The 12,910-nt window shown below is 39.2% G+C and overlaps 1 protein-coding gene across 2 annotated transcripts in view; it reads left to right on the plus strand.

The window, feature by feature from the left end:
* Positions 1–12,910, plus strand: part of DNAH5 (dynein axonemal heavy chain 5) — a 253,320-nt gene that overhangs the window by 137,637 nt on the left and 102,773 nt on the right. For both annotated transcript variants that reach the window (XM_075921464.1, XM_075921465.1), the window contains 6 exons: positions 197–391; positions 2,191–2,325; positions 3,162–3,269; positions 4,006–4,159; positions 8,863–9,009; positions 10,288–10,529. In XM_075921464.1, the coding sequence (XP_075777579.1) occupies positions 197–391; positions 2,191–2,325; positions 3,162–3,269; positions 4,006–4,159; positions 8,863–9,009; positions 10,288–10,529 (981 nt within the window). The remainder of the gene's footprint in view (positions 1–196; positions 392–2,190; positions 2,326–3,161; positions 3,270–4,005; positions 4,160–8,862; positions 9,010–10,287; positions 10,530–12,910) is intronic.

Genomic DNA, 12,910 nt, shown 5'->3' on the forward strand with positions numbered 1-12,910 from the left:
TGATTAAAACTGGGTAAATAATTCTGGTGCATAAGAAGAAATAAAATTCAGCACTTACCTGTTTATCTGTGTTAGCTGTGCAAAGTGTGTCTAATGATAATAATTAATCTTTTGGTCTGACTTCTGTAGAAATCTATTTGCTTATTTATCTTGTTACATTCAGTGAAGTGAATTATAACACTTTACTCATAATCAGAACCCAGGATATGCTGGGCGACAAGAGTTGCCTGAAAACTTGAAGATAAACTTTCGTTCAGTTGCCATGATGGTTCCTGATCGCCAAATCATAATTCGTGTCAAACTGGCTAGTTGTGGATTCATAGATAATATTGTACTGGCAAGGAAGTTCTTCACTCTGTACAAATTATGTGAGGAACAGCTATCTAAACAGGTGAGCTGTCAGACATTAAACTTTTGAAAGATAGTTTTCTAAGAATGGAGAGTTACAGTGCAAAGACATGGGGGCTAATCAGTGTTCATCAACACAACTTCCAAACAGGAATTGTCACCTGCTTTCCATTAGATTTACCTTCTAATTTGGACTTACCGCTTTCTGTGCAAAGAGGTGATACTCAGCCATATCCCATTTATGATTCTAATGTGAGCAGAGGCTGATGGAGACCAGTTGGGATTGATATGTTCACAAATATGTCCTCTGTAAAGCAATACTTCAAAGATCTAGGTTATTTTATGCTTCCTAGTTCAATGTTGTATGTTTAGGAATTCTTCTTTCAAGAAGTGACATATGTCACCATGTCCATTGAAGAATGCCTTTTTAAAAATAAAAGTCAACTCAGTCAGTTCAGGCTTTCCCCTAAAAGGTCACATAATAAACAAAAGCACCTACTGCAAAAATATTCAAGGCACATATGCCTCTATTCTTTAAATGCAGCCTCACAATTTAATACTTCTTGGGTGTGCCAGAAATCTCTGGTCTCCTGTCCACGGACAAAAAAAAACTTGTGTTAAGTATGGGTCCTTCCTCCGGTTCCTCAGGTTTCCTGGGTCCTACCTTAAAGTACTTCTGTAGATGAATTGTGAAGGGTGAACTGTGAATTATATAGTCTCCCTCCCTCTCAGAACACTGGAAGGGCTTTGGCAGTTGGCCTTGACCAAAAACTTCATGGCATCGTCAGGTCTCAAAAGAGGGTATGGAGGATCTTCTACCACCTTAATCATTGAGAAAAAACACCTTAATTTGCTTATTGTGGTTCCCACTGTACATCTTTGCCATGAACAGGTTTTTAAATACTGAGACAAATTTTGCTCTGACTTATATTCTGAACAAACTAGATTTTTTGCTTACTAGCATATGTACATGAGGTGGATATCTTTTAGTATATGCTCATAAATCAAATATAGGTGATGGGAGAGAGACTTTTTTGTGCCTAAATGTACTGGTCTCAATATAACTACTGTTACGCTTAATTTCAGAATGGTCAAACTATACTAGTATCTTGGTCTTCATTATCATTAACTGAAAGTGTACTTTTATGGAAAAGAAAAAGACAAAGTAAATACATAATTTTCCTATCTTAGTGGTCCAAGAGGTGCTAAAGGCTAACTGCCCTTAACCCCGGCCCTTTCACCCTTGGCCCCTTCTGGGGATGTGGAACTGGCCCTCCTAAACTTCGCCATGGGATCCGCAGTGGCTGTTGGCCCCTCTTACTGTTACAGTATTTCAAGTTCTGATCATGTGTCTATTGATGTCAAACTTAGTTTGCTACTGCCGTGAGCCTTAACCCTTCTACAGGTACTCATCCTCTAAGAGAGGAAGAAAAACAGCATCATTAGATGATAAAATGTAGCATGTAAACATCTGACGAAGTGGGTCTTTGCCCACGAAAGTTTATGCTCCAACACTTCAGTTAGTCTATAAAGTGCCACAGGACTCCTCGCTGCTCGTGTAAATTGAGCTTCTCATTCATAGATCTGTACTTTACAGAACCTGCTAAATATCATCATCCCTATTTAACAGATGGGCAAACTGCAACATAGAAGTGAGGTAACTTTTGCAAGGCCACATAGAAAAAAGGTAACCTGTTTATTGGATGGCAGGTGGCTTTATACAGTAGAGATGCTCCTGGCTTTGTTACATTTGCTGTGAATCTTTTTCCTGCATAGAGAAAGTACATCAATATGTTAAGAAAGGTGGATTGTTCATTTTTTCAAACTTATCATGCCTCTTAGGTGCATTATGACTTTGGCTTGAGGAATATATTGTCGGTGCTACGCACACTGGGGGCAGCAAAAAGAGCAAACCCCACTGATACAGAATCTACTATTGTCATGCGCGTTCTGAGAGATATGAACCTTTCTAAATTGGTAAGTCATGCAGATCTTAGTTATCTTTGGGTCAGACATCTACTTTCTTATTTGATAAGCCAATGTGTACGCTAGCAGTCAAGATGTCCCCTTTAAGAATGGATGTGGGTCTATGATCATCTGCTTGATCAGATAACTTTGTGAACAGTGGTTCAGAAATGCTACAACCACTTGTTGGCATCATTCAGGGTTTTGCCTTGGCATTTCTGTCTTTGTATTTCTTTTCATTCTCATAGTTTCAGCTACTGCTTATAAGAACTGATTCCCAGCTATTCTACTTCATACTTGAATTACGTGTAGTCTTCTATCCATTTCTTATGTCAAGCTGTGTCTGGTGCCATCTGGAGTCCATCCACTGTTTCAAAAGGAAAATACTCAAAACTGAATAATTTAGATTTCCTTCTCATTCCTCTCCATCACTTCCTTACTCTGTCACTGACAGAACAATTAAAATTACCATGCCACAGACTTGAACCCTTGTGTTAATTGTTTGCTTCCCTCTGTCTATCCAGATTCTAGTGAAAGCCTATCACTCATTCCCTTATAACATCACTACAATCTGTACTTTTATATATGATGTCCTAGGATGTGTTTTGATGATCTGTTAACAGTAATTTATGACTAGTAGACATATTTGCAGTTTCACATTTTCCCTCTCTGTTTTAGCTGTATTCTTCTCTCTGCATCAGCCAGACATCTGGAAATCTAATTGGATTACTTCTGTGTTTTCAGGGATTTCTAGGCCCATGGTATGATGCAGTTTGACCTTAAAGCACCATTGGTTACGCTAAATTGCATTTGTCTTATTTTCCTCGTGTTTTTTGAATTTTTGTTAGATTGATGAAGATGAACCTTTGTTCTTGAGTCTGATTGAAGACCTTTTTCCAAGTATACAGCTTGACAAAGCAGACTATCCAGAACTAGAAGCTGCTATTAACAAACAGGTAATAATGCATCTTTTGATGCAAAGTATTTTCCTAGAATGAGAAAAAGGTGTAGGAGAACCTGGTTGTGTTCAGAGTATAAATATGGTAATACATTAGTATCGTAGAATCATAGGTCTTTCACATTTCAAGGTATTCTTTTTAAACTTAGTGTCTTTAAACTTGAAGAGTTTTCAAATAAAGTATTTTTTCTCTTTTTGTAAGGAGTTGTGTAAGCATTCATCAAGGAGTGGCTGCAGCTGCTTGTAAAAAATATGTGCAGCTGCATTGTTGATCTTGGCATGGGTGGGACTATGCACTGTGATGATGATAAGATACCCAAAGCCAGTAAGTAACTAGCTGCTGAGAAGTCTCCTTAAGCACCTTCTAATACTGCCGCATATCTCAGGCATGGGGTGAATGCATAGTGGTCATCAGTTCCTGATGGAACCTGTCAGGGCAGCCTAAGAACAAAAAAAGTATAATATCCGTCTCTATATTCACCACTTCCTTAGATAGTGAAGCTATTGATATTCAGATTTTTTCAGCTGCTTGGTGAGCCTGGCTTTAAAAGTATCAGACAATGGAAGATGGAGTTTTAGTATGCTTCAACCAATGCTATTTTAGCCGTACTAAAAGTCATTAAAAAATTAAATATGATCAGGATCTTGTAACGCTTATATACCTTGAATCTGATTAGCAAACTGTTCTTATGCATAAAAAAATCAATAGTTTGGATATATGTCAATGTCCACAGGTTGAAGAAACTGGCCTAATTAGCCATCCACCATGGAAACTGAAAGTTATCCAGCTGTATGAAACACAAAAAGTAAGGCATGGGATGATGGCCTTAGGTCCTAGTGGGGCAGGTAAAAGTACTTGTATCCACACTCTAATGAAATCCATGACAGGTATGGAACTATTTGTGTTTTATAAAATAGATTTACAATTCTGTTATTCTTTTAAAGAATTTACAATGTTAACTTTTACCAGACGAGATAAATCATTGTAAGCATTTGGGATGTCATAGTGTAGATCAGTGGTCCCCAACGTTGCGTGGCTGCCGGGCGCCCGGGGGCGGGGCCACGCAGGAGCCGGGCGCCCAGGGGCGGGGCCACGCACGAGCCGTGCGCCCGGGGGCGGGGCCACCCACGAGCGGCGCGCCCGGGGGCGGCACTGTGTATGTGCCGCGTGCCCGGGGCAGGGGCCTGCAACGCACCCCAGGCCGGCACCGCGCATGGGCCGCGCACCCGGGGCTGCCCACGAGCCACGCGCCCCAGGCCGGCACCGCACATGTGCCCTGGGGCCGGGGCTGGGGCCGCCCACGCGCCCTGGGCCGGCCCTGCGCCCTGGGCCGCGACCCGGGCCTGGAGCCGGCACCATGCGTGTGCCGCGACCCGGGGGTGGGGCCAACCCAGATGTTCCAGCGGGTGCCCGGAAATCCCCCGGCGGGCGCCATGGGTGTAGATGACTACACAATTAACTGATAAGCATAGGCTTATATGTTGTCGACATATATTTTCCCCCAACGCTTGCTGCCTCTATATTAAAGGCAGAGAGGGGAGGGGAGCGGGAACCAGTGGCTGTAAGGAGCTGGTTTAAAATCCGTCTCCCCACAAGCACTAGATCTACTTCCCCTGCCACCCACACTGCTGCTGGAGAGGCAGCTGTGCAGAGGGTGACGTGGGTAGACTGGAGCCAATATGCATGGGGAGCTGGCTTTTAAGCAGGCTCCCCACGCGTGCCTGCACCTCCCCCTTGCTGCTTCCTACAGAGGCAATGGGGGGGGCGGGGCGGGTAGGCATGAGCCGTCTTAAAGGATGAGCCGTCTTAAGCTTAAAAGAGCTTAAAAGGAGCAGTGTGGGGCGGCAAGCGGCTGATTTGCACGGAGAGCTGTTTTTTAAACTGGTGCCCCTTTCAGATTGGCTCCCGCCTGCCACTCCATGCTGCTGCCTCTGATACAGGGGCAGCAACACAAGATGGTAGGGGGCTCCTTGGGAGTGATGCCAGGAGCACACTGGCTGCCTGCCCCACACCTGGGGACTATTGAATAGTTGTGTAACCACTAAGGTTTCTTCTGGTTACAAGACTACTCAGTTATACAATATCTAACATCCCTAATAAGTATGGTGCCCTATTACACAAATCTTCATTACTGAGTAGTAAGCAGAGTTACTGCTTCAAATTTTATGCAGAACATTAAAACAAATTGAGAAGGAAAAACTGATGATTTCTTGGAGAAGATTTTATAATGTATTTGCATTACATTTAATTTACCAATGTGAGTGCCAGGGATTTTTATTTAAAAGATGTGTCATATGAAGAACACAAAGGCTGGAAGGGTGGGATGGTGGGTATATTGTCTCAAGAAACTGAGCTGAAAAAATGTTGAGGATTCTCGTAAGGAGAAATAAGTATGGAAGACGGTGAAACAGGCACAGTGCAAGGATTTTTAATAGATATTGTTCATCTTTGACTTCAGAAGTCCATACTATTTTGTCTTTGTCCTAAATTACAACCATTTTTTTCTTCTTGCCACCCATTTCATATTCTCAGGGTTCTATGTGTTGGCCCTCCTTTTCTCTAATCAAAAGAGGGTTTGCACTGAGTGTTGGATTCTGTTATTTAAAATGGAAGGTATCTTTTTGAGGCAAATTTGCCCATTTCCTATTGCAAAACTAAGCATGTTGCTTCTGCAGTTTTCTCCATATTTGTTGTCCCTAGAAGGAACAGTCTGCAGCCAAGACTTCAAATGGGTCTTTGATAGCGTAAATGAGAGCATTATAAATAGCCCTTTGGGCCCAGCTCTCAATGTTATGTTTTAAAGCCACTAAATTTCAGACCTGACCCCCAAGGACCAACACTTGTTCAAACTATATCTTCAGTTCACAAAAGCATCTTATGAACCTTTATACTTGTAAATAGTGTAGATAATGCCTGGGAACTTTATGCATGATCATACAATTAATAGCAGATAGTGTAAAATTAGTAATAGTGCAAAAATACTATCTATGGCATGCCCAGTGTAACAAACATAACCTAACAGTAGTTTAATTCAAGAATTAAATATCTTCTTTCTTATTTTTCTGTGCCAGTTGATGGTTGCTATAGATGACTTTGTGGGGATATTTATTACCTGACTACTTCACAACACTAGTTTTATTTTGATTCATCTTACACTTGCAAAGTTGCCTGTGAAGAATTGTTAAAACAGTAAAGGAATAGTTTTGAAGAGAGAAGACGTATTGTAATGCACTCTGCAACATTTATCTAACATCATTCCATGCAATAACTTGATGCGGTTAAAGCCAGCATAAGATCAAAATAATCTAATCTTTCAGTTTATGCTCTCATTTGGAACAGAACACAAAGGCAATATGGAATCTTCTAGGAGTTTTTTGTACATGTCTGCAGAATTTTTTTTATTGTGTATTGCCAAGATACAGAGGATGCTGCACATCTGTCAGTCAGAATATCTGAGGGAATAATGTCCACAGATGGCACTACGCTGAAGTAATATTCATAGAATCATAGAATCATAGGACTGGAAGGGACCTCGAGAGGTCATCGAGTCCAGCCCCCCGCCCTCAAGGCAGGATCAAGCTCCGTCTACACCATCCCTGACAGATGTCTATCTAACCTGTTCTTAAATATCTCCAGAGAGGGAGATTCCACCACCTCCCTTGGCAATTTATTCCAATATTTGACCACCCTGACAGTTAGGAATTTTTTCCTAATGTCCAATCTAAACCTCCCCTGCTGCACTTTAAGCCCATTACTCCTTGTCCTGTCCTCAGAAACCAAGAGGAACAAATTTTCTCCTTCCTCCTTGTGACACCCTTTTAGATATTTGAAAGCCGCTATCATGTCCCCCCTTAATCTTCTTTTTTCCAAACTAAACAAGCCCAGTTCATGAAGCCTGGCTTCATAGGTCATGTTCTCTAAACCTTTAATCATTCTTGTCGCTCTTCTCTGTACCCTTTCCAATTTCTCCACATCTTTCTTGAAATGTGGCGCCCAGAACTGGACACAGTACTCCAGCTGAGGCCTAACTAGTGCAGAGTAGAGCGGCAGAATGACTTCACGAGTTTTGCTTACAACACACCTGTTGATACAACCTAGAATCATATTTGCTTTTTTTGCAACAGCATCACACTGTTGACTCATATTCAACTTGTGGTCCACTATGACCCCTAGATCCCTTTCCGCCATGCTCCTTCCTAGACAGTCGCTTCCCATCTTGTATGTATGGAACTGATTGTTCCTTCCTAAGTGGAGCACTTTGCATTTCTCTTTATTAAACCTCATCCTGTTTACCTCCGACCATTTCTCTAACTTGCTAAGGTCATTCTGAATTATGTCCCTATCCTCCAAAGAAGTCGCAACCCCACCCAGTTTGGTATCATCTGCAAACTTAATAAGCGTACTCTCTATCCCAATATCTACATCATTGATGAAGATATTGAACAGTATGGGTCCCAAAACAGACCCTTGAGGAACTCCACTTGTTATCCCTTTCCAGCAGGATTTAGAACCGTTAACAACCACTCTCTGACTACGGTTATCCAGCCAATTATGCACCCACCTTATCGTGGCCCTATCTAAGTTATATTTGCCTAGTTTATCAATAAGAATATCATGCGAGACCGTATCAAATGCCTTACTAAAGTCTAGGTATATGACATCCACCGCTTCTCCCTTATCCACAAGGCTCGTTATCTTATCAAAGAAAGCTATCAGATTAGTTTGGCATGACTTGTTCTTCACAAACCCATGCTGGCTATTCCCTATCACTTTATTACCTTCCAAGTGTTTGCATATGATTTCCTTAATTACCTGCTCCATTTATGATTTGTAAAACAGCACAATTATTTTTATTGCATTAACATTTTACACTTCTGGGCACTACTAGCATTTAAAGTGAAAAATCTCTTTCTTTCCAATGCAAGCCGTATTTTTAAAGGTTCATTTTCTACACTTTACTCAGAATTAGTAGAACTAAGATTTTGTTATATCTTTTCTGCTGACTAAACATTAGGCACGTTTGGAAAATGAAACATAGTCTTGTATCAATAAAGGGATTTTAAAGGTCAGATGCTGGTGATATAAATGTGTTCCCTTGGCTGCTTGAGAAGTTTTGTAATAATACAACTAACTATTTAATTGGGTTAGTCCCAGGTGAGCAAGAACATATCTCAAAAGATGAGGGAATGTGGAGGATAAAGTTTCTATGTGGTACTCCAAGCACAAAACACGAAAAGTACATTTAAAATCAAAGGCTTTGGAACTATGTAGATTAAAGAATCCCTACCTTAAATAAGGCCTTGAATACATGTCACTATGTTGTTGCAATTCCTTTATTTGTCAATTCAAAGATTCCCCTTTTATATCATGCTTGGACAGAGTACTTTATTTTTAATTTTGGATAGATTTAAATACCTAATTACACCTAATATCATATTCAAGAAGAAATGAATTTCAAAGTAATCTTGAGGTGCTGACAGCAGTAAACCACTAACAGCCATATAATTTTGAGTAATAAGTTAGTCTAATGCCATACCATGTCATTTGGCTTGAAATACCAATGGTTAACAAATAGATTTGATCTTTACAGATTGTGGACAGCCACACCGTGAAATGAGAATGAATCCCAAAGCTATCACAGCACCTCAGATGTTTGGTCGTCTTGATGTAGCAACCAATGACTGGACAGATGGGATTTTCTCCACTCTGTGGAGGAAAACTTTAAGGGCCAAGAAAGGTAAATCATACAACAAACACAAAACAAAAATACTTCCCCCCAACCACTGAGCAAACCAAAGAAGCAGTAATCAAAAGGCTGTTTTCAAGCCCTTAACTGATAAGGTTTAAAACATGAGATCTTCTTGCACAGAAAGATTATGATCACTACTCAGAATGTGTGACCTTCAGGTTGCAAAATGGCAAATGCTATCCCAGTAATTATCACAATCCTTTATTTGAAGGATTGATCATAGAATTAAAGTGGGGATAACCCCTTGTTTAATTTTGTACCTGCTGCTCGACATTTAAAAGGATGGCTTGGAAAAATGTGTAGGGAAGAACTCACTCTGCTCCTTTGTATGCTTGTGCACCCATGTTGACAGTCACTAGGTACTTCGGTGAATATAGGAAAAAAACCGTGCCTGCCTATGGCATCCATTGTTAGGCAGAAACATTCATTTATTTCAAAGGAGATTTGTATGTATCCCCTTTTTATAAATGTTGTATATTACTTTACTTGATTACTCAAATACTAGATTACTGTCTGGTAATATTTGATTATTGAGTAGAGATTTCCTGATGAATAAAAATTATAAATAATGATTAGATATTATTTAAGGTAAATCACTATAGTTGAAATTTGGTAGTATTGCCCATGGATTAACAGATCTAAAAAGACTTCACTGTATTGTTAATGGCTCGAATCTAAGACAGATAATTGTGCTTCTGCAGGACAAAAACTAGTTGAAACAAAGACCAATCTAAATCCCAGTAAAGTAGATGGAAAAATGGCCATAAACTTCAATGGAAGTTGGATCAGAACTATAAAAATTAGTGTAAAACTGCATGAAATCATGCCTAATGATTTTCTGACAGCTTGTATTAGCTAGTATTTCCTACTAGTTTAACGATTCTTGTGTTAGAGCTTCATTTCTTTGGTCACAACCGAAGATTTGTAGGTTTTTAAAACAAGTATACATTTTTTTACCCTGAGTTTTGATGATTTAATTAAATGGGAGTTAGTATAAAGAGCTAAACTTCTTAAGATGGGAGATGATAAAATCCATAAAGCTGTTTATCAAAATGCTACAAGCATTAGCAAATATTAGGCAGATAATATCTTTGTGTGTTATGGACCAGATAAGCATTTGGATTTGGGCAACAACAGGTCACATGCTTTATTTTGAATTGGTCTTTAAATAGATTTAGTGTACAATATTCTGTATGAGAAAGTGCAATTAGATAATGCATGTGAGATTATATGATTTGCTTCATAGACATGGTCTTTGGATTGCAGGTGAGCACATCTGGATAGTTCTTGATGGTCCTGTTGATGCTATTTGGATTGAGAACCTGAATTCTGTGCTGGATGATAATAAAACCTTAACACTAGCTAATGGAGATCGTATTCCTATGGCACCAAACTGTAAAATAGTGTTTGAGCCTCATAATATTGACAATGCTTCCCCTGCTACTGTGTCAAGGAATGGCATGGTTTTCATGAGTTCATCAGTTCTCAATTGGAGCCCTGTTCTTGAGGTACTCTTCACTATAATTAGATAATTCAATATATTGGTAGTTTATCTTTTAGGTATATTTAATGAGTTGAATACCACTGATTTTCAAGTATCCCATTTAATTATATAATATAGGGACACTCATTTTGTCCAATATTTTGCTTTAAGTGAAACACTGTAAATGCATTACCTTTCGTCTCTCTTAGATTTACTGCCAAATGATCATTTACCATAACAATGATCTGGATGGTGGTACTCAATACTGAAAGATTGGTGTCTTTAGAACTTGGGTGGTTTATTTTCCACTTTTTTTTTTGTGGAATTTCAATCTGTGCTTAAGAATATGGAGCCAAAAGCCACATTCCTAAAGCTCCATTCAGTCTTTCAAATAAAGGGTCGGATTTAAAAAAAAATACCAAGTACACCATAGCTCTTAATGCAATGAGTCTCTGCTTTAGATAAAGTGAGGATTAAGGAGATGGCAGCATGGATTGGTGGTACCATGTTCTCCATCTCTTTCTGTTTCCTTTCAACTTCAAGACAAGTATTGCATCAGCCCACCTAAAGAACCTTTCTCCCTTCCTAGAGCTAACGGTAATGGAAACAGTACACTAGGTTATAATATTTCCTCTGATATATCCACAGAAATTCCTTGTACCTGTACTAGCTAATTGACAAAACAGGCAATGCCATGTCTATACTTATTGCACCAGAAACTGGTCTTTTGGCGTTTGATTTAGTGGGTCTATTAAGCAAGTCTATTCTCAAGGAGTAAGGGAAGTTGTCAGGAGCGTTTGCATTCCTTAAGCTGACCTTCCTGATGCAGTATAGACTTGGCCTCAGGGAGCCCTGAAGATTTTGGTATTGATCAGGAATTTATTTTTGTTTAGTCTTCAATGATTTACTTAAAGCCTTACTTGCAGGAAAAGATTCACAGCACCCTCTCAGTGTTTCACACACATAGTTAAAAATAAACTTTAATTCCCATTGGAGGTTTGTCAGCTCAGTTTGAAAGAGGAAGAGTCAGTCTTCTTAACAGGAAAAACTTGACAGGATCCAAACTGATTTCTACTGTGTCCCAGAACATTAGTTATTCAATTAAATAGCAATTCCTGGATCTGTGAGTCTCCATGCAGAGAGGTGATTTATTGGGCAAGATTTCAGAGGAGAGCTTCGGAGGTTTCTTTTAATATCTTGGAATCATTCTCAACAAGAAATGTAGAGGGAAGTGCAGACAACATAGTGATTATGGAAACAAGAAGCCCATGTGATTTCTGGATCCTCATCTCTCTTTCTGGACCTCAAACTCCTGTCCATTGGTGATAGCCTTTTAGGGCAGATGAAGTCAGAGGGCTTGGAGCATTCATTTATTACATATAAGGATAGTCTAGCTAGGCTTTCTGGTCTAAGGCTCACCTAATGAAGTAGCATATCCTTATCCAGTCAGACGGGGATCGTTGTAAACTGGGCAAAGTGACACCTGACAGCAAGTCTAAATAATAAACCAATTCACTTTGTCTCCTGTGCACTTAATGTATATATCTACTATATACTTTAGAGAGGTTGTCTGTTTGTCTGTTTGATCAAGAACTCATAAACAGTGAGAGCTTAGACCACCACATTCACTATATAGCTTCCTCTTATTATAACTTTAAAGCAGTGTTAGAGTTTGGTTGTGCCAGGAAAATGGGATGTGCATGGAACGGGATTGCTTCCCATAAAACCAAAATGAAAAGAGATAGACTCACCAAATCGCATACAGTTCTCAAAACTGATATAACTGAGTGAATGTTGAAAGAGACTGAACCAAGACTAGCTAGAAAAATAGCATGAACCTGGAATAAGATTGCTTCTCAATAAAGCTTACAGAAAAGAGATAAAGGGGAGAAATTTGGAGTAGTGCTCTGTTTTGTCACAGCTAAATGAATGCATAAGGTTTGAAACTAGAAGACAATGTTATTGGAAACCAGATTGACTCTATCCCTCTTTTGTTAAAACATAGTAAACAATAAGTTTATAGGGATGAAGAAAAAATACATGATGGAATTCCCGTTTAAAAATTACTAAAATTAACATAATTAAAAACACTGTATTTTGAAAAATACAGTCATTTCAATTAACATGTAAATTTTTTAATTTCAAAAAATTAAGTTAAACGGTACTAAGTAAATCTGCTAATGATAAATATAACAAAAGAAGTTAGCTGGTCTGTTCACAAATAATTATTGATTATACAGATTATACTCTGTAGACACTCATGAAGTAGTGCTTAATCAAGAAGTTTTTATTTGATCATCAGGAATTTTGGCTGTCTCTGGGTGAAAATACATGATTTCATTTGAAATGTAAACTTGGGAGCTCTTCACCACACACACACACACACACACACACACACACACACAC

This window comes from Pelodiscus sinensis, chromosome 2 (genome assembly GCF_049634645.1).
Source record: "Pelodiscus sinensis isolate JC-2024 chromosome 2, ASM4963464v1, whole genome shotgun sequence".
NCBI lineage: Eukaryota > Metazoa > Chordata > Testudines > Trionychidae > Pelodiscus > Pelodiscus sinensis.